General features: G+C 42.2%; 1 protein-coding gene across 2 annotated transcripts in view; it reads right to left on the reverse strand.

Moving 5' to 3' along the window:
- Positions 1-4,542: 4,542 nt before the first annotated feature.
- Positions 4,543-25,655, reverse strand: part of UBR2 (ubiquitin protein ligase E3 component n-recognin 2) — a 109,624-nt gene continuing 88,511 nt past the window's right edge. For both annotated transcript variants that reach the window (XM_034764494.1, XM_034764493.1), the window contains exons 38-47: positions 18,055-18,122; positions 17,222-17,357; positions 16,480-16,570; positions 15,736-15,866; positions 13,280-13,388; positions 12,964-13,020; positions 9,973-10,050; positions 9,437-9,607; positions 8,520-8,621; positions 4,543-6,962 (exon numbers count right to left, since the gene is read on the reverse strand). In XM_034764494.1, the coding sequence (XP_034620385.1) occupies positions 6,821-6,962; positions 8,520-8,621; positions 9,437-9,607; positions 9,973-10,050; positions 12,964-13,020; positions 13,280-13,388; positions 15,736-15,866; positions 16,480-16,570; positions 17,222-17,357; positions 18,055-18,122 (1,085 nt within the window). In that variant the 3' untranslated portion in view covers positions 4,543-6,820. The remainder of the gene's footprint in view (positions 6,963-8,519; positions 8,622-9,436; positions 9,608-9,972; positions 10,051-12,963; positions 13,021-13,279; positions 13,389-15,735; positions 15,867-16,479; positions 16,571-17,221; positions 17,358-18,054; positions 18,123-25,655) is intronic.

Consider the following 25,655-nt stretch of genomic DNA (forward strand, 5'->3'; position numbering starts at 1 on the left):
CCTGTACTTAAACCACCAGACATGGCTCCCCAAAGTAGTCATAATCAATTTGTCTTATGGATGTTAGCCCACTAGAACGTCAGTGCACCATTAGTAAATAATTATTCTGACTGGTGCTGCAGAAAAATCAGACTTACAGAAAAGGCCAGCAATAGAATTAAATGCACTATGAAAAGTCGGCACAAAAGTGGATCATCTAATTAAAGCTCTGCACTCCCTCATGAGGCTATTGAATTTCAAGAGAGAGTGAGTGTATGTCAGAGTGTCCCCTCCCAAAACAGAATCAGTGACCACCAACTAGAAACAGAAATCAGGAGACACCAGGCACACCTGAAACTCACTAAGAACAACTTTAACCAGCAGGATATAGGAAAGAACGTGACCGACACACCACATTTTGCTTCAGTGGGATAGAAAATGTCAACTATGAGAGACATACTTCCCCAAATTGACTGTCATGTTAAGATCTCCAATTAAAAAGCAGAGAAGAAAAATGAAGCATAATTCTAGAAGAGATCACCGACATAGCTTCAGAATGCAACAACCTGCCAATGAAATAGAAGTGAATAATCATGTTAAATAAACCATTATTTCTGTCAAGCATATCCTAGATAAAGGTGTGTTAAGCTCCCTGCACAAACACAGGATCTAGCCCACTTGATATATATCTCTAGCCCAAGACACCTTCATATTCTGCAGAATGCAAAACTTCCATTTAAAAAAATAACTGAGCCCCTCTAGTTGCAAAAGTAGCCTTTTGTACAGAAACTTATGTAGCTCGGTAGACAAAAAACAGTTCTAAGAGGAGTGAAATGCCGCTATTTATCCTAGCGGCACATTAAATTATCATTAATTTCAGACTTAACAGCCAAAGATGATAAAAAATGTAGATGAATCACCTTGCATGCAAAATGTGAGTGCAGCTACACGCCTAATTTGCTCTACAATTGTTCAAATAAACCAAGGACAGAGATAGTACTGGTGCTACAAATTCCCTGCATAATTTCTTTCCCTTTTCCGTGAAGTTATGACACTATTGGTGTAATTTTGGATCGCTTAGTATTGATTTACATGGTCATCAGAAAATTAAATGTAACGAAAAGAGATCTTAAAATTTCACTCACTTCTCCATAGGTCTGAACTTCTCATTAAAAAAAAATGCTTGACGTTATTCACACACACACACACACACACAAGATTAAATTTGTTATAACATTTGTACTATTCAAAAATATCTGTTGTCTTGAAGTTTGTATCAGCTGTAAAATGTGCTCTAAGCTAGTTTTCCATAGGAAGTCTAAGCCCAGAAGAAATGTAAATATTTAGGCTCCTATACCAAAATTGATAGTATATGGATGGGCTGCTGCAGCCATGCCCTTGCGCAGTTGCGCGAGTAGAACCATAGTTTGGCAATTTTTTAGGTATAACACACATCTTTAATTAAACTTACGTTATTGAATCACACCTTTGACACCCCAAGTGGTAAGTAGGTATTTTACCACTGAAATTGAGTTACCTCTGAAATGGGTTGTGGCAGCTGTTTGGGAGGACAAGTAAAGATTAATATCCAGTTGAAGACAGAAAAAAATTAGAAAAAACAAAATACCAGAGTAAGAATTTTGCAAGAACACTAAACGCTTATGCACAAAGTACTATGGGACAAGTGCTGGGTGACATTTTTTAGTCTATTTTTTTTCTTTGTTGGCAAAAAATGTAGATTTGGCAAAACCGAAGTGTTTTGTGAAGTCATGTCAGTTTTGCCCAATTGTTTTGGCAAAAACACTCCCCACAAAAATTTTGAAAAAGGTATCAACAGTTCATTTTGATGTTTTCAAAATGAAACATTTCAATCTTTTTAATCAAAGTGACTTAATTTTGAAATAGTCTTCAATTTAAAAAAAATAAAATGTTAAAAGCTCAAAATCTAAACACACTTGTTTGACCTGAAATGAATTTTTTCAATTTTTATATTTATCAAACATTTAAAATAAATGATTTTCTTTGATTTTTCAGAATTGTCAGCAAACTGAAAGATCAGTTATCTTCAGAGTTTTACATGGGATCTCCAATGATTACAAGTAGTCATGATTCATTTATATTTCATCCAATGAGACTTCCTTTTGGTACCTGGGTACTAGGATACTAAGTCACTGTTGTCTAATTAAAACAACATATGTGCTGTTGTTCCAGTAAGTAGAAAGGTGTTGGGAGTGGGACTGAAGATTTGGTCCTCACAACATCTGACAACTTGAAGGAAATACATAGGTGAAGAGCCTTAGTGAGTGGAGATTGTTCCACTAGGTGGGTTGTAAATAAGCCAGTTGTTAGCCCTCTAGGAGGAGCCAATCCAAGGTAAGGAGGTTTATTAGTGTAGTTGTAGGTCAGGGATCAGCAACCTTTGGCATGTGGCTCGCCAGGGTAAGCACCCTGGCGGGCCGGACCGGTTTGTTTACCTGCTGCGTCTGCAGGTTCAGCCGATCGCAGCTCCCACTGGCCGCGGTTCGCCGCTCCAGGCCAATGGGGGCTGTGGGAAGTGGCGCGGGCCAAGGTTGCCAACCCCTGTTGTAGGTCCTTCGTTTTTGGTATTTACCAATTCAAGTATCAGAGCGGTAGCCATGTTAGTCTGTATCCACAAAAACAATGAGGAGTCTGGTGGCAGTTAGTTTTTAAGGACTCCCCGGACTCCCTGTTGTTTCCAATTTATTTAGTAAAACTCCTGGTCTTTTCAAAACTCTTATTTAGGTTTTTACCAATTTTCACCCAAATTTTGGCTTTTTCAGGATCTGAGCATTTTTTGGACAGGCAGGGTGCCAGGTCCTGGCAGCCAAGACTACCTGACCACTGCAGTGACAGGCCCGCAGGGAGTGGAAAGCTGCACCCTATAAGTACTGGACTCCGGCCTAACAGAGCCACCTCCTGATCCCAGCCATTCAGCGCAGCCCCAGAGCACAGAGGGCCGTCTGCTTCCCCTGCTGGACAGGGCATGTGCAGGGGAAGCAGATGGGGCTGTGCTGAAGGGCCTGGCTCAGGAAGAGGCTCTCCTCTGATAGGGGAGCTGGTACTTGCAGGGTTTAGCCTTCCTTTCCTCTCCTGATCCCAGTCATTTCGCATAGCCCTGTTCACTTCCTCTGTGCAGTGGGGAGTCCGAAAGGCAGGAAGCAGGGATCTGGCAGCCAAGACTGCCCACTGATGCAGGGAGCAGGAGGCTTCCTCAACTGCAGCTAGGGTGACCAGACAGCGAGTGTGAAAAATCGGGACGGGGGTGGGGGAGTAATAGGAGCCTATATAAGAAAAAGACCCAAAAATCGGGACTGTCCCTATAAAATCGGGACATCTGGTCACCCTAACTGCAGCATCTCACACCCTTAGCCCCCATTAATATACCTCCCCACCTCTCCCTGGGTTTGGTTTTTACCTATTGTCACAATTTTTTAAAATGTGTGAACACTAAAATTCCCAGGAAATCAAAAAGAAAATAACCAAAAACAGAGGCCCATTGGTATCGTGTTTACAGACCTATTAGATCCTCCAAGTCCATCTCCCTGCCAATGCTGGTTTGTAAAAAGGATCCTGGACAACAAAGAAGGTAGTATGGGAAGCCCTCTGCGGGACACACAAGAGCATGCAAGTGTGTGTGTTGGGGGGGGGGGGGAAGGGGTGGTGCAGAAGAGAATTGCAGTGGAGCTAGCATGAGCTACTCTTCACCAACAGAAACCAGCAACAGAAAGCAGAGAGAGTAGTTAATGCAGATTTGTGGGGACCAATGGCATCAGCAGACAACTTTTACTTTGGTGCAACAACCATATAGTGTGAGGCAGCTTCCCATGGTAGGCTAGGGACAGTGCAAAGAAGTGCTATCTTGGCTGAGTAAGATAGGATCTGATCTGAAGGCCCTTGGGGGAAAATCTGAACCAGGTTTGGAGGGAAACTCTGTGCAAGCTCTACTACAGGCTTCCAGAGAGCCTCACTCACTAAGTAGATGTTGTTGTTGTTGTAGTAAACTTAAATAAGTCTAACATTCATTCATTACAAATGTTATGCACAACTGCTACCAGGTAATTAGCGGACATGAACAAGAGGAAGAGACTCAAACCTCTGGACAGATATGAATGAAGCACAAAGGAAGGATAGACCTGAATTATAAATAAATAAATACATAAATATATACATAGTAGTTTGCAACAGAAGAGGCAACATCCTGCCTCCTGGGAAAAGAAATAGCAGGCTTTGTTTGCCCCATTTGATTTACTTCTGAGTGAGTTTTTAATTGTGTTTACTCATCAGCTCTTTAAAAAATGTATCAGTCTGCTAAATGATGATCAGACTTTTTGGTAGAGGTCAAGACAGGGTTAGTTAGCTTAAGTAATTGACACTAATATTATAATCATCTTTAGTCAGAGAATTGCAGGTGTTGCATATCCAGGTATTTCTCTTATCTTGTGATTAACACTACAGAGCAACAAGGTAATTGAAGTTAATTCCAAAGTTCAGCAAAACTTTTTCTAAAAATAAATAAGATTTTAAAAAGTATTTAATGTCAACACCTAAATCATTTATTTTGATACTTGCAACTTTTTTTCTTTTCTTTTTTTTTTTAAACATATGATACATTCCAAATTTTACAAGTAGTCCACGGATATTAAAGTTGTAGCCGATTTATTACAGGTATTTCTTCCCTGATACCGAAATTATGTTATATAAATATTTCTACCATGAACATAAATACATGCAAAACAAATCAGAAAAGAAAAAGTTTAAGTAAGAATGACTAAATTTACAGAAAACAGGATAAATTGTGTACTTTGCTATTTTTTGCAGCCATAATTCCATCAATCCATTCAACCCTCTGCATCTCAGAAAAATGAGAAAAATGCCTTCTATCAATGTTTTGATTTACCCAGAAAATCTGTCAGTGTAATGAATTGTGGCAGATACCATTTTGTTATTTCTGGAATATCTATGCCCATGATAAAACTGATTTTTTTCAATGCCATTTTAATTAAGTTCCCTAGACAGGTGGAATAAAGCAGAACCAGCAAGCCTTTCAGTAAAAGAAATAGTGTTGCAGAAAAAAAAAAATTTATGACATGCACAGCAAGAAGTTGATATATAACTAAGAGGAGGAAGGGTAGACTGATGGAACTTTAATGCTGATTTTCTTTCTGCAGATTTTGCAGCTCTCTTATAAAAGAGTGAGGTGTATATATGACGATCAAAGAGACATTAGAGACAAGAATGTTGTATCTAATACCAGCTTTAAGAAATAGGAGTTGGTAATTGTTCAGTTTGCCTATTTTGTATTGTCTACATCTTAACTCAAGACTATTTCCGAGCCTGTGGAGAATTGTCCTGTACACTGTAACATATACAGAATTATTCTGAAACATTAAATCTGTAAAAATACAAACAATCCAATCAAGCCTATTGTAAATAAAGACAGCAGCCACAGAAAGGATTGCTTGTCTGGGCTGAAGAGGAAATCAAAAGCAAGTCTCAGTAAAAGAATCACTTTGATTATTAAAACTCAGGACTACGTAAATAAATTGTTTGAATAACTTACCAAAAACTTGGAAGGCATTAAGTCTATGGATTTTCTATCAGAAAGTATGTCATTCAGAGATTTCTTGAGGGTCTAACATTGCATTTACTACATACAACTATACCTTCAGGCACCCACATACCAAGTGCAAAATCTGTGCAGATATAGAATATATTTATAAAATATACTATAGACAAACATCTTTACAGAGCTTTAGTCAAGTGTCTACTATGTCAGAAAGTAAATGTACTTGAAGGTACAACTGAAAGGAAATGAACAGGAGCAAACAAGAGCTCTGTGACAGATGTCCTTCATATACAGAGAAAATGATTCATTTTTGTCTGAGAGTTTCTATTTGAAGACCTGAAATTAGGAAACTGCAATAAGATATAGGTGGGATTTGCACATTCAAAGATGGAAGTCAAAAATGAAGAAAAATGTGACTTTTTTTAATATATTGCCATTGTCTTAAGACATCTTCTAAAACACAATGTCAACCCTTTAAATTTGGGAAAACAATCACATCATGAAAAATGAAAAGGTTTCCCCACTATATTAAAATTGCAAACCACACAATAGGTGTAAGGAGTGCAATGCTCCAGAAATAGCTTTAAATTGAATTGTTTTACTTGTAAGCTAGTGTTAGTTCTTTTAGTAAAAAGAAAATCAACTGGAAGGCAAAAAAATCTGCAAGAATACAAATTAAAAAATAAATTTTAGATACACCGAGTTTAAGAGTTATCCATTGATGCAGACAAATACATCCATTTGCTACATTATTTTCACCCTTACTTTATTCCATTGCATGTACACAGTTTAAGTATTAAAACGTAGAATAATAAATAAAGTAAACCGGCTCAGATTACTAGCAAAGGGCAAAACACAATCCATAATTGTGCTTAATCTAGTCTCCATTTCAGCAGTTTTTTCCCCTCTTGTAGTTCATTAGAAAAATCAGAGTCAGATTTCCAAGAGTCATTCTTTTGTCCCACAAACTTAAGTTCATTTGCCCAGGTTCTATACCCCAAGAGGTTTCATGTGAAGGAAGCACAGTGCAAATAATACTACTAGTAAAACCTGCTTACATAGAAAAAAGTTTACATGGTTATTGTAACCAGGAACTTTACAAAATAAATTGGAAAACAAAGGTTAAATAGAAGGACTGGAATTGTCTCTTTATTTTCCTCAATTTTTTTTTTCCTAATCCCTCTTTTGTTTGAAAAACTTACTGGGTTACAAAAATCATCATAAATAAAGTTCCAGTCTTCAGATGATAACCAATTATAAATGCTGCCAATCAATGCCAACTAGTGTTTGATTTGCTTCTTGTGCGTGTCCAATTTCTTCTGTGATACTGTGCTGTTGCCAGAGTTTTTGAATCTTTTTAAACCGTTCTTTGCACAAGTGTAAGGGATTCCCACGCCTGAAAAAGAATACATTTATTAGGAAACTTACAATTGTGAAGTGTTATAGAGCAGTTACATACTCACAAATACACAAAACACTTATATGATCTTTTAATGTTACTGTATGTATAATAATACTTTCAAAGCAATTTTTGCAACAGAGTTGATGCCAAAGTAACTTAATCCTGTAGTATTTTGTCTGACCCCCTACAGTCACAAAATTTTCATCTTGTGTAATGAGCATAATTAAAAATGACAGCCCTTTACGTTTGTGTAGATACAGGTCATCTCTTCAAGATGAGGAGAGATACTAACTTAGTTTTGGGCCCTATGCTTCCACACACTAGGGGGCATATTGGAGAAAAAATAATCTATAAAAGCAGAAGAAATGAAGGTGAGAATCATGGCATGCTTCTCAACCCCACTACATTTGGGCTATCTGGTTATAGGTGAAGTATGTATTAAGGCAAACCTGGAGAAAACTGCTTAGGGAAGGCATGTTCCCCTCTGAAGCCAGTGGAAATAGAGGATCAAATTGTCAGATGCAATGAGGCCACTATATGAAGTGGGCTGTAGTCCACGAAAGCTTATGCTCTAATAAATTTGTTAGTCTCTAAGGTGCCACAAGTACTTCTGTTCTTCTTTTTGCGGATACAGACTAACACGGCTGTAACTCTGAAACCTATATAGTCAAATAACACCAGTGGTATAGCACAAGCTTCATTTATCTGACCCAGGTAAGAATGACCTTGGCAGGAGTGTATCAGGCAATGCATAGGCAAATACACTATTTTCCTCATCTCCTGCCAGCATTGTGGACAAAAGGTGACACTGATACAGAAGGGGGTGGGGGAACCCACCCTCATGACACACAAAACTTGGCGTGTTTTAGTGCCTTGTGACTATTAAATGGTGGCATAAGTTACAAGCAGCCCCAGGGCTGGGGGAACAGCAAGTACAAAGCAGCACCAGGATTAGGGCAATGTAAAGGTGAGCTTTAAACAATCTTTGTATGCCGCCACTACCAGCTTACACTTTATGATTCTGACCATTTGCAAGGATCTGGTTCCATTATCTATAAAGCCAGTAAGAGTAAATGCTACTGAACGCCAAGCTACCCCCTCCCCTTAAGATTAAAGACTTCAGTACAGAAAGCAGCATGCAGATCTACTTTAAGTCAACTTGGAACAGGAGGTTTTCATCTGATATAGACATATATACATAATTAGCTATATTTAATAAACAAGTTGTGCATAAAAAGTAGGATATATATTTGTCAATAGTACTGTCTATGGAATCTCAGAGATGCTGAGACATTCATTATTCAAGAATTTACCCCCTTCAGGAAACCTCTTTATATCAGGCAAATTATCAGATGTTTCTAACAAAGTAAATATTTTTTTAAAAGATTTGCTTTAGACATTACCGCCACACACAACTACATTATTGCCCAACTTTAGCACCTTAGTTATAAATTATTTAATATATAACTAAGCTTATTATATGAACCAACTGCTTTTGAGGGTAAAAAAGTGTTTCAATTAACATTTTAAAATCTGTGCTAGAAAATGTACCTGAGTCCCTGGTCCGTCTCTCCATAGTCATCAAGATAGGGAGGAGCATAAAAGCAGCCCTTTGTTTTTCCAGCTAAAAATAGCACTTGACATTCTCGTACTCTGCACAGAGAGAGCGCCAAGACATTTTGGTCATTAACTTTATGATGTGACCACATTTTTGGTATTTTCACAAACATTAGCTTCTTGCAACTCTAACGTATCTGTGATTCTGTATAATCTGCACATACTGTGGAATTTAAAATGTAAGTTTTAAACCATCTGAAAATATTTATATCCCTCCTACGCCATGTAATAAAATAGTTCAAACAAAATGTTGTTCCACATTTTATCTGTTACAGCATAATTATCAGCGTTCCTGAACTAATCTATTTGGAAGCTACTTAAGAACACTGCAAGAAAATACATCAATTTTGCTTCTCATTAACAAATGTTTATGAAAAACCTGAAACAAATTGTGTGGTCTAATCCTTCAATGCACATGTATTGTTGTGTCAACAGATGGGACAATTATAACCTGATGCCACAGTTTTATTCCTGTGAAATTAAATTTAGAGCTAACTTTTACATCAAAGTTATTTTCATGACTTCTGAAAAATAGAAAGTTTACCATGATCATTTCATTTATTTCCACTGAAATGTTACACAATATATGGGACACATCCTTTTTCGGATTAGCTTTGGACCTTCCAAGAGATCTTATTCCATCAAAGATAAAAGCTCCTAAAAATTCTGAAGTGCAATGAAGATAAAAAAAATACTCTATTTTTTGTGCAACTATTAACTAACTTCTTTTCTACGAACATCATTGTCCTTACATACAGTGCAATGACAGTCACATTTATAGAAATATTCACTTCATGCCCATGTACAACATGTACCCTATTAATAAAATTTAGATACAATGAAGTCCTTACCTGAGAAATATACCCACTCCAGAACCACATGCATATGTATGTGCAGTACAGGCTCCAACATCTTCCCCTTCTAACTCTGTTTGACAACAGTAACTCTGAGAACATAGCATGGTCCCACATACAAGGCACAATGTTGGTGCTCTGCTTTTATCACCACCTGATTTTGGACACCTTTACATAAGCAAACAAAAAAAATCCATACAGGTAGGTGAATACAGTTAAATCTTTACTATGGAGTTATAGTTCAGTACTTTAAATGGTAATCAATAGATTCAAATTTATTCTGGAAACTTCTCCAGTTAAATGAAGTTACAGATTCTAAATTCGCCCCTCCCCCAACACTTCTACTTTGTTTCATTGACATAAGTAACGAAGATAAGGCACTTTAGCAGAAAAGACGGCAGTGAACATGTGCCATTTACTTTATGATTTTCTAAACAATCTTTTCAAGGCTCTCATGCTAGAAGATTTTCCCGTTCATCAAAAGCAACAAATGGCTTTTAAAGCTCACCATCATAATTGCATAAAAAACTTACGAGAAATTAGATGCTTGATTAATGAGGCAGCTGTAATCATCTGGAAGGTCTATTAATTTGTTAGATTCTCTTGCATAGCTAAAATGAAACAATCACATGTTTAACAAATAGTGGACACAATCATTGCAAACTCATATTTCCCCAAGTGTTACCTCAGTAACAATCTTATGTAAGTGATCAACACTCAATTTTGTCTTCTATATCTTACACCAGTCTCCATATCTATGACAAAACATTGAAATGGCATATGGGGGTAAGAAATTTGATCTAAAAATTACTGTGAACACACATTTCTTTAAATGTTCTATGATTTAATATAAAATCAATGTAATAATGTATATGATTACCTGATAAGTATTGGTGGAGGCATGCTGGAACCACATTCAGTCCCAGTGCTATGTTAAAGGACACTAATGAACTTCTAGTGTGCATCAGCAGGGTTTACATAGACCAATTAATGCACAAGTTAGTGTGCTTTAGATATCACACCCTTCTTGATTGCAATACCTCACCGCATAGATAAGCCCTTACTTGATACTGTTCCATTTGCTATTTCATAGCACTACTCACAAGCCTTAATTTTCTTCCTCTCTGCCCACGTGAATAGTTAAACAGCAGCCCATTTTTAGCTTGATGTGATAAGCCTCAAACTGATATACCACAAAGGAATCCAACGTCCCACAATTGAAACACACTAGATTTGGTTTGCATGGAGTCATATTTTTGTTATTTCTCCTTTATGGCTCAAGAAAAGTCCCAGAATTATATATTCTTTCATTTGCATACTTTAGACAGTGTTTCATCCTGATACACGATAGGATTATATGAACATTTCTCCTGCTAAGGGATCAGAATATTATACGCAAGTCTCTGATACAACTAATATTGTTTTGAAAGCAGCCATTCTTCAATTCTGCTACAAGGAGTAAATTTGTGTTTCTTTTCTTCCTTGCCAACACTGAATATTTATATAATTGGGAAATCATGAATATTAATGTCAAGACCTTTTTATTTTCCCTCCAGATTCTACACTAGTGGTTCTCAACCTGCGGCCTGCTTGCAGCCTAATTAGCACAGAGTTGTGGCCCATGCAACATCTTCAAGGTGATACACGTACAGTAAAAGCTTTGCTATCCGGCATGTGGGAGGACTGGGGGGTGCTGCTAAGTCAAAAATTCCAGTTAACTAGGTGTTATACTTACCAATGGAGGAGGGCAGTTTGGGTGCGGGAGTGGGATCAGGGTTAGGGGTTGGGGCATGGGAGGGGTGCGGGGCACAGGCTCTGGGAGGGAGTTTGGATGTGGGAAGGGCCTTCGGGAAGGGGGTTGGGGCGCCAGATCTGGGCAGCGCTCATCTTGGGCAGCTCCACACAAGCAGTGACATGTCCCTGCTACTCCTAGGCGGAGGCGCGGCCAGGCAGCTCTGCGCGCTGCCTCCACCCACAGATGCCGGCCTCAGCAGTTCCCACTGGCTGCGGTTCTTGGCCAATGGGAGCTGCAGAGCCAGTGCTTGGGGCAGGGGCAGCACACGGAGCCCCCCGGCTGTTTCTCTGTCTAGGGGCAGCAGGAACATGTTGCCGCTTCCGGGGAGCTACACAGAGCCAGGTGGGGAACCTGTTGGTCCCACGCCAACCGGACGTTACTACAGCTTTCCAGTTGGTAAAGTGCCGGATAACACAGCTTTTACTGTAGTGTGTATATATACGTGGATGCAGCCCACATAACCCAGAGAGAGCTGCATATGCAGCCCACAATGGTAAATAGGTTAAGAACCATTATTCTACACAATGTAAGTTTTAATAATGTTAATATCTTCAGAAACAATAAGACAATCTATGAGGTTGTGCAATCTAAGTTCAAGGTTGTGCAAGAAGCAGTGCACTGTGACATGCTGAGAGATAAAGACCTACCACCGGATTAACCATCTGTAACCTGCTTATCTGTTCATTAATAGTATAGGATGAACAACAGAAACAGATGTAAAAAAATTCCTATCAGTCAAATGGAAAAAAAAAACAAAAACAAAAAAAACCTTTCAACTATTCGATTAGATTATAACTTGAAATTATCTTCATTTTAAAACTGGTAGTCTATCATTTAATCAACTGACTGAATAAATACACCTCTACCCCTATATAACGCCACCCGATATAACACGAATTCGGCTATAACGCGGCAAAGCAGCGCTCCGGGGGAGCGGGGCTGCACGCTCTGGCAGATCAAAGCCAGTTTGATAGAACACGGTTTCACCTATAACACGGTAAGATTTTTTGGCTCCTGAGGACAGCGTTATATTGGGGTAGAGGTGTAATGTACTGATTTTTGTCACAGCTGGGTATTAATCCAGCATTTTTATGTACAGGCTTAAGAAGAAAATTCATTTAATACCATTTAGTACGGAACTTAAGTGTAAAAATAAGTTTTCATGATAGAGTTTTACCATTTGTTTGTGTGTTAAATTACTTGAATAGTGAGGTACCAATATTTAGCCTCCATTCTGAGTAAATAAACAATCTTCTTTAAAACTGCTAGGCATTAAAAACATCCTGAGCTTCATTTAATTGTTTTATGAGTAGAAATACATTTAACAGACCAGACAATTTTGCTTTCAAATGTCTACCTAATTTCAAAGAAAAAAAGTTTTGTTTCTTAGAGCAGACAATTTAAAAATAATTTTACATATCAGTTGGAGGTTAATTAAATGTCTTTCAAACTGATATGCTCTAGCTCAACCAGTGGTTATGGGCTTGATTCAGGAACTTCTGAATGAAATTCTATGGCCTGAGTGTTATGCAGGAGGCTAAATGAGATGGATTATAATGATCCATTCTGGATTCAAAAAAATCTCTGAAAATTTAAACAATATTTCACTCTCCCTATATTTAATTAAATATATCTCAGTTCTTCGGGGGGGAGAGGGGGGGCGGGCGTGGGGGGAAAAAGAGGAAATAAATAACTTTTCTCCTCCATCCTAAAATCCCTCCATACTCACCTTATGGCTTGTCGTTTGCCTTCCAGGTACCTTTTTACTTCATTGTCACTACACCAACTTCAACAGAAAAAAAGATGCCTTTTAGCCTTCATTAGACAGTACTATAGAGGAACAACTACTAACAAGTAAAAAATATAGTTCTATTTGTTATACTTTCCATCCCAAAAGACTTCTTCCATAAACTTCTGTATTTTACAGGTAATTTTTAAAATACATTCATCTTTCTCTTCCAAATATATGCATTACTGGGAAAATATTTACGCTAATTTCTGGTGTAGCATACTTTATGTAGGAATTCAAGAAAAAAGTTTCATACCTTTCTACTAATGTGTTCATAATTTTGCTATTTTCTTGAAAAAGGCAAATGAGGTTGTTTGGCAGGGAAAGATAGCTACATAAATGCTCAAATTGGCTTGCCCCAATTACTGTAAATGCAGAAAAAGAAAGACAATAAATAGTTGCATTAGGAAGATTTCACCAACAGTAAATAAAACAACCCTAACTGGGGATTAAAATTAAGCCTATAATTTTGTCATCAATATTTTTAGTAAAAGTCAAGGACAGGTCACGGCCAATGAAAAAAATTCACAAAAGATGTGACCTGTCCCTGACTTTTACTAAAAACCATCCCTGACAAAATAGGGAGGGAGGAGGGTCCAGCACCATGCCCCACTGCATGCAGCAGCGACCTGTAGCCCCCCCCCGCCCCTGCCCAGAGGCTGGGAGCTGGGTGGGGGGGATCCCCTGCCTCCAAAGGTGCTGGGGAGAGATCCCCCAACCCCTGTCACGGCGGTCTCTGTGACTTCCGCAACCTCCCTGGACATACTCGTAGCCTTAATTATAATGCAAAAGTGTGACTTCCCTCCCCTCCACACACTGCACATTAAGATGTAGTGAGAATTTAAGGCTGGTCAGAGGTGCCAGATTGAAAGTCCTGGAGACTGAAGTTCTCTATTTATTCACAAAACAGATATAGCACAAGCAATGGCAGTGCAAATAAGGTTGCCAGTTAGTGCCAGGTATGGCTCATGAAATGAGCTCCCTGTTAAGATGTGGTCCAGACTGAAAAAATTGGGAAGCCCACCTATGTAAAACAGAAGTTCAGGGAAGAAGGGAGTGTTTTTCACTCAAAGTCTTGCATACAGTCCAATACACTGGAGGGTAGGGATAGGGTCCAGAGTGACCTAGACAAATTGGAGGATTGGGCCAAAAGAAATCTGATGAGGTTTAACAAGGACAAGTGCAGAGTCCTGCACTTTGGAAGGAAGAATCCCATGCACCGCCACAGGTTGGGGACCGACTGGCTAAGCAGCAGTTCTGCAGTGAAGGACCCAGGGATTACAGCTGACGAGAAGCTGGATATGAGTCAGCAGTGTGCCCTTATTGCCAAGAAGGCCAACGGCATATTGAGCTTTATTAGTAGGAGCATTGCCAGCAGATCGAGGGAAGTGATTATTCCCCTCTATTCAGCATTGGTGAGGCCACACCTGGAGTACTGTGTCCAGTTTTGATCCCCTCACTACTGAAGGGATGTGGACAAATTGGAGAGAGTCCAGCAGAGGGCAACAAAAATTATTAGGGGGCTGGGGCACATGACATACAAGGAGAGACTGAGGGAACTGGGGTTATTTAGTCTGCAGAAGAGAAGAGTGAGGGGGGATCTGATAGCAACATTCAACTACCTGAAGGAAGGTTCCAAAGAGGATGGAGCTAGGCTGTTCTCAGTGGTGACAGATGACAGAATAAGAAGCAATGGTCTCAAGTTGCAGCGGGGGAGGTCCAGGTTGAATATTAGGAAACACTATTTCACTAGGAGGGTGGTGAAGCACTGGAATGGGTTACCTAGGGAAGTGGTGGAATCTCCATCCTTAGAGGTTTTTAAGGCCCAGCTTGACAAAGCCCTGGCTGGGATGATTTACTTAGTGTTGGTCCTGCTTTGAGCAGGGGATTGGACTAGATGACCTCCTGAGGTCTCTTCCAACCCTAATATTCTATTATTCTATGAAAACTATCCTTTACTCTTTTCAACATTTTGTTGAGGAGCCATAACTCAAGGAAATATTACACAGCAAGAACTAGTCTTGATAATAGCCTATATGAAAAAAACCACTGACTTTAATTTTAGTTCAGAATTAAAATATCAAATAATTCAATTTTAAATATGGGGATCCTAGAGTAGCGTGGGTTCATATGTGCCTTTTCTTTTTGATTATGACCAACACCTCCAGACATATTTAAACCCTATCTGAACCATAGCTGCAACTGAGCTACAGTTGTTGCTATCATAAATTCAACTTAGTGTTACACTATGTTTACACTCTCACATTTGAAAATTAATTCAAAATTAAGGGCCTGCTGCTAATCTCATTGAATTCAAAGGGAGCAGGAGCAGGTCTCGTACGAGAAGAATGCTGAAGGTAATAAAGATGAGATTTCAAACAAGCAATGAACCTTTACTTCTTTTTAACCACTAGAATATCAATTTCATGTCCTATATTATTTTGAAACACAAAGATACAACCGTGCAAAATTGTTTGGATTTTGCCTATTTTTAATTAAAAAGTGACTTTTTAAAAACTAAAAAAACCTTTTCTGTTGCTTTGCAGTTTTGTGCAGATATAGTCCTGAATCATTAGTAAGTCAGCATGTTTTAATTTCAGCTACTACAGCAAGGGAAGTTTAACGTGGTTTATTTTCATTAGCATTTAAATCATTGTTTTCCATGCCATTTATAAAGCTGTCCCTGTACATCTAGCAATAAATGGATATTACCTTGAATTTCTGATGGTGCTGGGACTCCATTTAAATAATGGAAAAACAAAGCAGAGCATCTCAGGAAAGGCGTAATTCCAGCTTTTATACTCCTGCACAGATGCCAGCCTGAGGACATTTCTTTCAAGGCACTTAAAACAGAATGAATAAAATTACTGTGTGTGTGTGTAAAATGTTATGACTAAGTTAAGAAAACAGAGCTAATATAAAGCTGCTGGGCTAAACAACAGTATGTTTAATAAAAGTTAGGCCATACTTCATATTGAGCAGTTTTTGACTTTGGCTGAAACAAATGTCAGGTAAAGAGAGAGTGTTTACTTTGAAGCTAACACTAATGGGAAGATAAATATTTATGAATCTCTAATTTCAACAGATAACACAATAGGAATCAGAAATTTGGGAGAAGCTGAGTGGCTAAAAAGTAAATAGTTTCCAGCTGAGTTCTGAGAACTTATCAAGATTTATTTACATATGCCAAATGGCTGATCAAAATTATTCTACAGTATAGTATTACTGAACTCTAAGGAGATAAATTACAGAAATTTTCTGATTTGTCATGTGACTTTTTTCAGTCAGTCATGAACCAGGATTAGTTAGTAGCACACAAGGAGCAACTTTTGAATTTAAAATCTGATTCTCTTAACAGCATCAGTACATCAAATTCAGCCTTTATACGATGTTACAGATTGGTGGTGGGAGCAGGAGGGAAACAATGGTTGTGTAAACTAGAGATTATCATTTTACCTTCCTGTATGCTGGCAAAGAAATTTATACAAAGTAAGCACTGCTACTTCTTCTTCACCATTAGGGTTTTCTTGGTCCATGCCATTTTCTTCTGAAGAGCAAAAAAAAAAAAAAACAAATCAGGTACAATTCAAAACCTAGAAATCACTTAATTATTTTTAATGGACAAATTTTTTTTTTAGAAATAGTTGAGAGAGGAGGTGAAGCTCTGAATACCACAGGTGCTTATAAAAGAAGCATTAAAGACCCAGCTATATTATCATCGGTATCAAACATCTAAAATAATGACGTAAACCAAATTTTGACAAGAAGGCCAAGAACAAACAAGTGAAATGCCCCATTAGAAAACAAGGAAAAGATCGTTTTGTCTCCTCCCAGGGATCAGGTCTGGCTGCCAATGTCACACAGAACAGATCTTTTTTGCACAATATACCATACCCAGTCCCTCTTGTTACATGAGTACTAAAAGCAGGATGCATTAATTCCTTTCTTTAGTAAGCACAGATTATTTTCTTCAGGAAACAAAAGTTTAATCCTGCCTATGCCATAAACTTTTGCCAGCACAGTTATGCTGGTGGGGGGTGTGTGTGTGTGATTTGTGACCAATAGAGTATGCTTTTAATTAGCACTAAGGGTACTTTGCTGGTATGAAATAGCAGCATAGCTATACTTTCAAGTGTAGACCCAGCCTTAGTGTTCATTTTAAAAAAAATTGATAGTGAAACAAAAAAGGAGGTATTACCTGTTGATGAAGTAAGTAAAATTTGTACTATGTGTGCCATTGTGACAAGATGAAAGATGTGAAGATCTCCAGTGCCAAGACTAACCCCTGAAAAATCCTGACAGTATATGGCAGGAAAAGAGAGCACCAAGCTTACCTGTAATAGAGAAAAATAGAATGTGTAAGAGAATGAATGTCTTCCCCCTTCCGTGCCACAGCCTCAAGAATCAGTCCGTTTTTTCTTGACGTCATCCTTTGTGCTGTAGTACATTCGATGGGACTAATTTTAAGACCAGTTAAACCATTCCTTCAAGTGACATAGGGATAACTATCAAATAATGCAGGGTTCACAACATTCCCTGCCTTTTTTCCCCAAGTCGGAGGATAAACTGTAATATAGCAATAAATATAAAAAATCTAAACATCTGTGAGAAGGTATCCTAACTTGCTGTATTTTTTCCTCAAAACTCTTGTGGTTATGAAGAAAATACATAACTGCAGCTTTGACATATAAAAGATGCCTAAGGATACATCTACACTGCAAAAAGCCCTGCAGTGTGAGTCTCAGAGCCTGAGTCAACTGATTCGAGCTTAGAGTACAGGGCTGAAAGTAGCAGTATAGCTGTCCCGGCTTGGGCTGGAGCCTGGGCTCTGAAACCCAGTGAGGATCTCAGAGCTGGGCTCCAGCCTGAGCAGGAGTATCTACACTGCAATTTTTAGCCCCATACACTCATGGGGCTCACACTGTCTCAGCTGACCCAGGTTTTGAGACTCACTGCCCCATGTTTTTTTTTGCAGTGTAGATGTAACCTATAGGATCAAAGGTGTAGGTGTATTCATTATGAAAAACTTACCAATAAATGAAACATGTCAATATCAAGAATGCATGGAAGATTTCCACTTTTTTCATTAGGCACCAGTGCTGAATATATAAAAAACACAAAAATGTATTAATTACACAACAAACAATCGGCACTGATTTTTGCTACAGAATAGACTATAGTTATCTTAATTGTGTGTTAACGTTTTAGGTATCTACTGACAAGTTCTTTCCGGTTTTGACGAGGAATAAATTAATTCAAGAACTTGTGCACGCTGCTGGAGCAGGTTCTATTCTAGTTTCCAATCTTTATATTTCAACTGAAAGGAGATAAAATAATTTGTATAAAACTGTATAGTACACTCTGTTCTCTGATTTTCTTTTGGTTACAGCAGGACTGCAATAGAAAAAGTGGTGGTACTCTCCCAAGCTCTGCCCATGCGAGTCACCAAAATGAGACACTGCTCACTGTAGATTATGCAGACATTTAAAATACGATTATGCAGCTCTCTGAACTCTACTCGACTACTTGAGCCTGGTTCCCATCTCTGGGCTTCAGTGTGTCCATAATCTCTGTAGCGCTCTTTGGGACTGGCACCTTCTTAATAAGGGAAAAATAAATAAGTTGTGGTATCTCCACTTATCGCACCAAAAATGAGACCTTACTCTCAGAAATCGTGTAGATCTGTGAATCTTCTCTCCTATTTTATAAGGCCAATTACAATGCTAAAATTTAAATTAACTCAGAAGCCCAGTGATGACGACATCTCGCTGAGATGAATGGGGAAGTGACACCTCTCAGAGCTATTGTTCCAGCTGAGATCACATTTTTGAGATTGTCTGTGCTACAGATTCACTTAAAAAACAGCTTTGATTCTGGAAAAGAAGATAGCAGCTGATATGAATATGGCTGTGAGTCAGCTTAATATGAGCCTTGGTTTAAACCCCTGCTTCGGCACTAGTGATTCCCATAGTTTTAAATTTTACTTTAATTTAAAGTAAACTTAACCAGTGGAATAATAATGCTACTAACAAAACAGTATGGTTTTTTTAGTGTACCAAATGCAAATTTAAGCTTAAAATAGCAAACATACAGTAAATATAAATCAAGTACTCCATGCAATAATAGAACATCACCCATTTTGCATGGAGAGTACCTCCATTTAAAAGCAAAACAAAAAAAACAACCTCCTTGAAGATACAACCATCTATTATTTAAAGCAACATCCAAAGAAAAATATCACAAAGCATTCCCTCAGAATATCTTTACCCCAAATAGTAAAATCCAGATAAAGATCATAATAAAAATTTTAGCCACAAACTGTACAGTAATGTCAGCCACCACACTTGAGAATATTTTTATGTTGACAACTGCAAATACTCCAAGTGAAGAGGTGATTTACTGTTTCCAGAGCACTTAATCTTCCCTTAGTAACTGAAGAATACATAGGCAAATTTAAAGAGCTATTGTTATTTGAAAACAATTTACTACTGTGACGATTCCAATACCTTCAGATTATAAGTGCTACTGTTTTGGTAAATTCAACATAAAGCCATATAAACACCTACCATTATTTTTTTTTTTAATTGCTATCAGAGATTTAGTACTGTAAGTGTTCACTTTTGGCTGTAGTACTGCAGATGTCAGCAACTGATCCACTTCTATTGATTCTATCAATAACTTCAGGGTATATATGAATCTGAAAATAGCACTTTTTGTATAGTGCAGCCCCTACAAGCCATCCCATCTAATAAAAAACGGTTACTAACCTTTGTAACTGTGGTTCTTCAAGATGTGTTGCTCATATCCATTCCAATTAGGTGTGCGTGCGCTGCGTACACGATCATCGGAGAACTGTGGAGCCCCCTGGAGTGGTGCCTTCATGGCGCTGGATATATACCCCAGCCGACCCAGCACCCCCTCAGTTCCTTCTTGCCGACTACTCCGACAGTGGGGAAGGCGGGCGGGTTTGGAATGGATATGACCAACACATCTCAAAGAACAACAGTTACAAAGGTGAGTAACCATTTTTTCTTCTTCGAGTGCTTGCTCGTATCGATTCCAATTAGGTGACTACCAAGCCTTACCTAGGCAGTGGGGTCGGAGTGAGACATCACTGAGTGCAGAACCGCTGATCCAAATGCAGCATCGTCTCTGGACTGCTGTACAAGCGCATAGTGAGCGGCAAAGGTGTGGACCGATGACCAAACCACCGCTCTACAAATGTCCTGGATCGGGACGTGAGCCAGGAAGGCAGTTGAGGAGGCTTGGGCCCTTGTGGAGTAGGCGGTGAGGTGCGGCGTCGGGGAACAGGCCAGGTCGTAGCAAGCACGAATGCAGGACATGATCCAAGAGGAGAGACATTGCAAGGAGACCGGTAAGCCTTTCATCCAGTCAGCCACTGCAACGAAGAGTTGCGTCGTCTTCCTAAACGGCTTCGTACGCTCAATATAGAGAGCAAGGGCCCTGCGTACTTCCAAGGAGTGCATACGCTGGTCTTGACACATGGTGTGTGGCTTAGGATGGAAGACTGGGAGACATATATCCTGGTTCACATGAAAAGCTGATACCACCTTGGGAAGAAAGGCAGGGTGGGGGCGAAGCTGCACCTTGTCTTTATGGAAGACTGCATATGGAGGCTCAGATGTGAGCGCGCTGATTTCAGAAACACGCCTTGCTGAAGTGATGGCTACAAGGAAGGCGGTCTTCCAAGATAGGTAAAGGAGTGAGCAGGTAGCCAATGGCTCGAACGGGGGCCCCATGAGCTTGGAGAGAACCAGGTTAAGATCCCACACCGGAACCAGTTGACGTTGCTGTGGGTATAGACGGTCTAAGCCCTTGAAAAATCTGACGACCATCAGGTTAGAGAAGACCGAGGAAGCGTGTTCTCCTGGGTGGAACGCCGATATAGCAGCCGGTGTACCCTGACCAAAGATATCGCCAAGCCCTGCTGTTTTAGGGATAGGAGATATTCAAGTATAAGTGGAATTGATGCCTGCAAGGGGGGCGTGGCTCGCTGCTCACACCAACAGGAGAAATGCTTCCACTTGGCCAAGTAAGTGGTCCATGTAGAGGGTTTCCTACTTCCCAGCAGAATCTGTTGCACGGGATGTGTAGCTCTGTCTGATTCAGCCATGGAGCATCTATGCCGTAAGGTGGAGCGATTGCAGGTTGGGATGACAGAGTCAGCCGTGGTCCTGAGAGATCAAATCCGGGCACAATGGAAGCGTGATCGGAGTCTGTACCAATAGCTCCAGAAGCGTGGTGTACCAGTGCTGTCTTGGACAAGCTGGAGCGACTAGAATCATACGTGCCTTGTCTCTGCGTAGCTCGAGCAGTACCCTGTGGACCAGTGGAAATGGAGGGAAAGCGTAGAACAGCTGGTCTTTCCACGATAGCAGGAAAGCATCCGACAGGGAGCCCGGAGATCGTCCTTGGAGGGAGCAGAACGCATGGCACTTCCTGTTGGCGCGTGAGGCGAACAGGTCGACCTGGGGAAATCCCCACCTCTGGAAGATGGAATGGATGATATCCGGGCGAATCGACCACTCGTGCGTCTGGAAGGATCTGCTGAGACGGTCCGCTAGAGAGTGTTCTGGACTCCAGGGAGGAACGATGCCATGAGATATATCGAGTGGGCAATGCAGAACTCCCACAGGCAAATGGCCTCTTGGCATAGGAGAGACGACCGAGCTCCTCCTTGCTTGTTGATGTAGAACATGGCCGTGGTGTTGTCTGTGAGGACTGACGCAACGGCCATGTAGGAGACCGAGAAATGCCTGACAGGCTAGGCGCACCGTCATCAGCTCTCGAACATTGATGTGCAGAGCTAGTTGGGATGCGGTCCACAGGCCCTGTGTATGGTGCTCCCAGAGGTGAGCGCCCCAACCTAGAGATGAAGCGTCCGTGACCAGGTACAGGGACCGTTATGGGGCGTTTAACAGCACTCCTGTGCAAACCGCCTTTTGGTCCAGCCACCAGGTGAGAGAGGTCAAGACTGAGTTCGGAACCGCGACCACCATGTTCAGGTTGTCCCAATAAGGACAGTACACCGATGATACCCAGGCCTGAAGTGGGCGAAGCCGAAGTCTGGCATGCCTGGTTACGTAAGTGCAAGAGGCCATGTGTCCCAACAGGCCGAGGCACGTCCTTATCATGGTGATCGGGAAGATCTGGAGTCCGTGGATGATGTTTGTGATGGTGTGAAACCGAGTGTCTGGCAGAAGAGCTCGGGCGAGTCTGGAGTCCAAGACTGCCCCGATAAACTCTATTCTCTGGGTTGGCTCCAGAGTGGACTTTTCTTTGTTGAGTAAGATGCCTAACTCGTGGAATGTTTGTAGTGTTATCTGGACGTGGGCTTGAACTTGCTCCCTGGTGTGGCCGCGCACCAGCCAGTCGTCTAGATACGGGAACACCTGTATCCTTTGTCGATGAAGGTATGCTGCCACAACAGCCAGATATTTGGTGAACACTCTCGGAGCCGTGGACAAGCCGAAGGGAAGGACGGCAAATTGGTAGTGCAGGTTGTTTAATACAAATCGAAGGAAGCGCCTATGTGGGGGGTAGATTGCTATATGAAAATATGCGTCCTTCACGTCGAGGGCGGTATACCAGTCTCCAGGATCCAGGGAAGGGATGATGGTCCCCAAGGAGACCATGCGGAACTTCAACTTTACTATGAATTTGTTGAGTCCGCGTAAATCTAAAATGGGTCGCAGACCCCCTTTTGCTTTGAGGATCAGGAAGTAGCAGGAGTAAAACCCCCTGCCCCTTAACTCTGATGGAACCTCCTCTATGGCCCCCATAAAAAGGAGCCCAAAAACCTCCTGTGTAAGGAGATGCTCGTGAGAAGGGTCCCTGAAGAGGGACAGGGAGGAGGGGAACAAAGAAAACTGGAGAGCGTATCCCCTCTCCACCGTGCGAAGGACCCAACGGTCTGAGGTTATAAGGGACCAAGCACGGTGGGAATGGGAGAGGCAATCTCGAAATAAAGGGAATGGATCATGGGTAGTGACTAGCACGCCGTCCTCGAGCACACCTTCAAAAATTTTGCTTAGGCCCTGAAGGTAGTCTAGGAGGATCTTAGTTCTGACCGGGTTGGGGGCTGGTCGACCTCCGTCTACCACCTCGCCCCTGCCTTCTGTCTTGTATGAGGAGGAGGAGGGTAGAACCTCTGTGGCTGGGGCCTAAAGGGCCTGCACTGGGGTCCTGGGACATGCATCCCCAGGGAGCGCATGATGGTTCTGGAGTCCTTGAGGCTCTGCAACCAAGAGTCCGTCTTGTCCGAGAACAACCCCTGGCCCTCGAATGGCAGATCTTGCAGGGTTTGCTGCAGTTCTGGCGGTAACCCTGATACCTGCGTCTCCTGGCTATCCCAGACGCTAGTGTCCTGGCGGTAGAATCCGCTATGTCCAGGGAGGCCTGTAAGGAGGTCCTAGCCACCTTTTTACCTTCCTCCACTAGGGCCCCAAACTCCTCTCTCGAGTCCTGGGGGACCAACTCTTTAAATTTACCCATGGATTTCCATGAGTTGTAATTGCACTGACTCATGAGTGCCTGTTGGTTTACGGCTCTGAGCTGCAGACCCCCTGCTGAGTAAACCTTACGTCCAAACAAATCGAAGCGTTTGGCGTCCTTCAATTTGGGCGCTGCCGCCTGCTGACCATGGCGCTCTCTTGCATTCACTGAGGAGACTACTAGTGAACACAGCGGAGGGTGTGTGTAGAGGTACTCATGGTCTTTAGAGGGGACAAAGTACTTCCTCTCTACACCTCTGGCAGTGGGAGGGATGGAGGCTGGGGATTGCCATATGGCATTAGCGTTAGCCTGGATCGTGCAAATAATGGGCAACGCCACCCTTAATGGGGCATCAGCTGAGAGGATGCTTACCACCGGGTCCTCCACCTCCACTATCTCCTCTGTCTGTAGGTCCATGTTCTGTGCCACCCTACGTAACAGGTCTTGGTGGGCACGGAGGTCTATTGGAGGTGGGCCTGAGGTTGTTGTGCCCGCCACCGCCTCATCTGGGGAAGATGAGGAGGATGCCTCAGGGGGTAAAGGATCCAGAGGTGGGTCCGGCTCCAAGGGTCCCCGATGTGCAGGATCCCCTGCACCGAGGTCTGGGACCTGCGTGGGTGTTGGCACAGGAGCCTCCATGCCCCCTGGGGGAGGACGGGAGATGGTGGCCTCAGGTACCCTGGGCTCAGAGTGTGCCAAGCGAGAGGCCACTGGTGGAGCCCCTTGAGCTTGGTGATATGCCCATGGGGTCCAGAAAGACCAATGTGCAGGGTCCTGTCTAGGGTCCTCTGCCCCCTCCTGCCAATAGCCCAAGTCATCCGCAGCCTGATTCTGAGCAGGGTATGCTGATCGGGAGGCCTCTTCCGACGAACGAGATGCCGATCTTGAGGGCCAGGGCGGTACAGACCGTAATTACAGAGGCTCGTCCTGGAACGGTGCCGAGCGGTGCCGGTCCACAGGCGAGCGGTCTCTGCGCGGTGCCGGGGAATGGAACTGGGATCAAGAACAGTGCCGAAGGCCATGCCGGTACCGGGATCCCGATCTGGATCGCGAAGATGAAGACAATCTGTAGACTCGGTGCCAGGAGCAGCCTCGTGAACGGGAGCGCCGCTCATACCGGTGCCGGGAACTGTGTCTGGACTCTGACCGGTACTGATGCTCAGGTCGGTGCCGATAAGTGGACCGGTGCCGGGAGGAAGACTGGTTCCAGGACTGCGAGTGGCGTCGGGACCTGCTCCAAGACCGGGAGCGGTGCTGCGAGTCCACGCTCGGAGATGGAGGGTGTATCAGGGCAGGCATGCCCCTGGATTGCACCATGCGGAGGAGATGCGGTGCCGCGATCTGAGATGGCGCCGGCTCCGTGAGGGCGATAAGGTCCTTCGCTGTCGCAAATGTCTCCAGCGTAGAGGGGAGACAGGGCTCAACCACAGGACAAGGTGGTGAGCCAGTCTGCACCGGACTCAATGGCCCTACAACCGGTGCCGGAGTCAACTGTGTCGATGATGCCTGCACGCTCTGGCGCTCCGCAGCCGGATGCGACTCCATCACCGGTTCGGGGGGAGCCGGTGCCTGTCGTACGGCAGTGTCCTGGGTCTTACGGGGTCTTTTATGTCCCGGAGACAGGGAACGGTGCCGAGGGGCTTGCGGTGGACGCGGTGCCAACGGAGGACAGTGCCGTGGGGCCTTATCCGCGTCTCCTTGTGGTGCAGTACCGGAGGGCGCCGCTGGGGCGCTGCACACCGAGACGCTCGGTGCCGGAACTTGGCGCGCCGAAGGAAGATCTGGGCTAAGTGCCGCCTCCATAAGGAGCTGCTTAAGTCTAAAATCCCGCTCCTTTTTGGTCCTGGTCCTGAAAGCCTTGCAGATCTTACACTTGTCCGTCTGGTGAGACTCCCCTAGACACTTCAGACAAGAGTCGTGAGGGTCTCCCGTTGGCATAGGCATGCACGGCTTAAAGCCAGGAGCCTTGGGCATGAGCCCAGCTGCGCGCCGGGGGAAAAAGGGGGGATAAAAGCCCCCTTAGCCCCCGCTAACTATTTATAACTACTCTACAAAACTAACAACAACAAAACTACTAATCTATAAGTATATAACCAACAACTATCTACAAGAATTAA

This window comes from Trachemys scripta, chromosome 3, assembly GCF_013100865.1.
Source record: "Trachemys scripta elegans isolate TJP31775 chromosome 3, CAS_Tse_1.0, whole genome shotgun sequence".
NCBI lineage: Eukaryota > Metazoa > Chordata > Testudines > Emydidae > Trachemys > Trachemys scripta.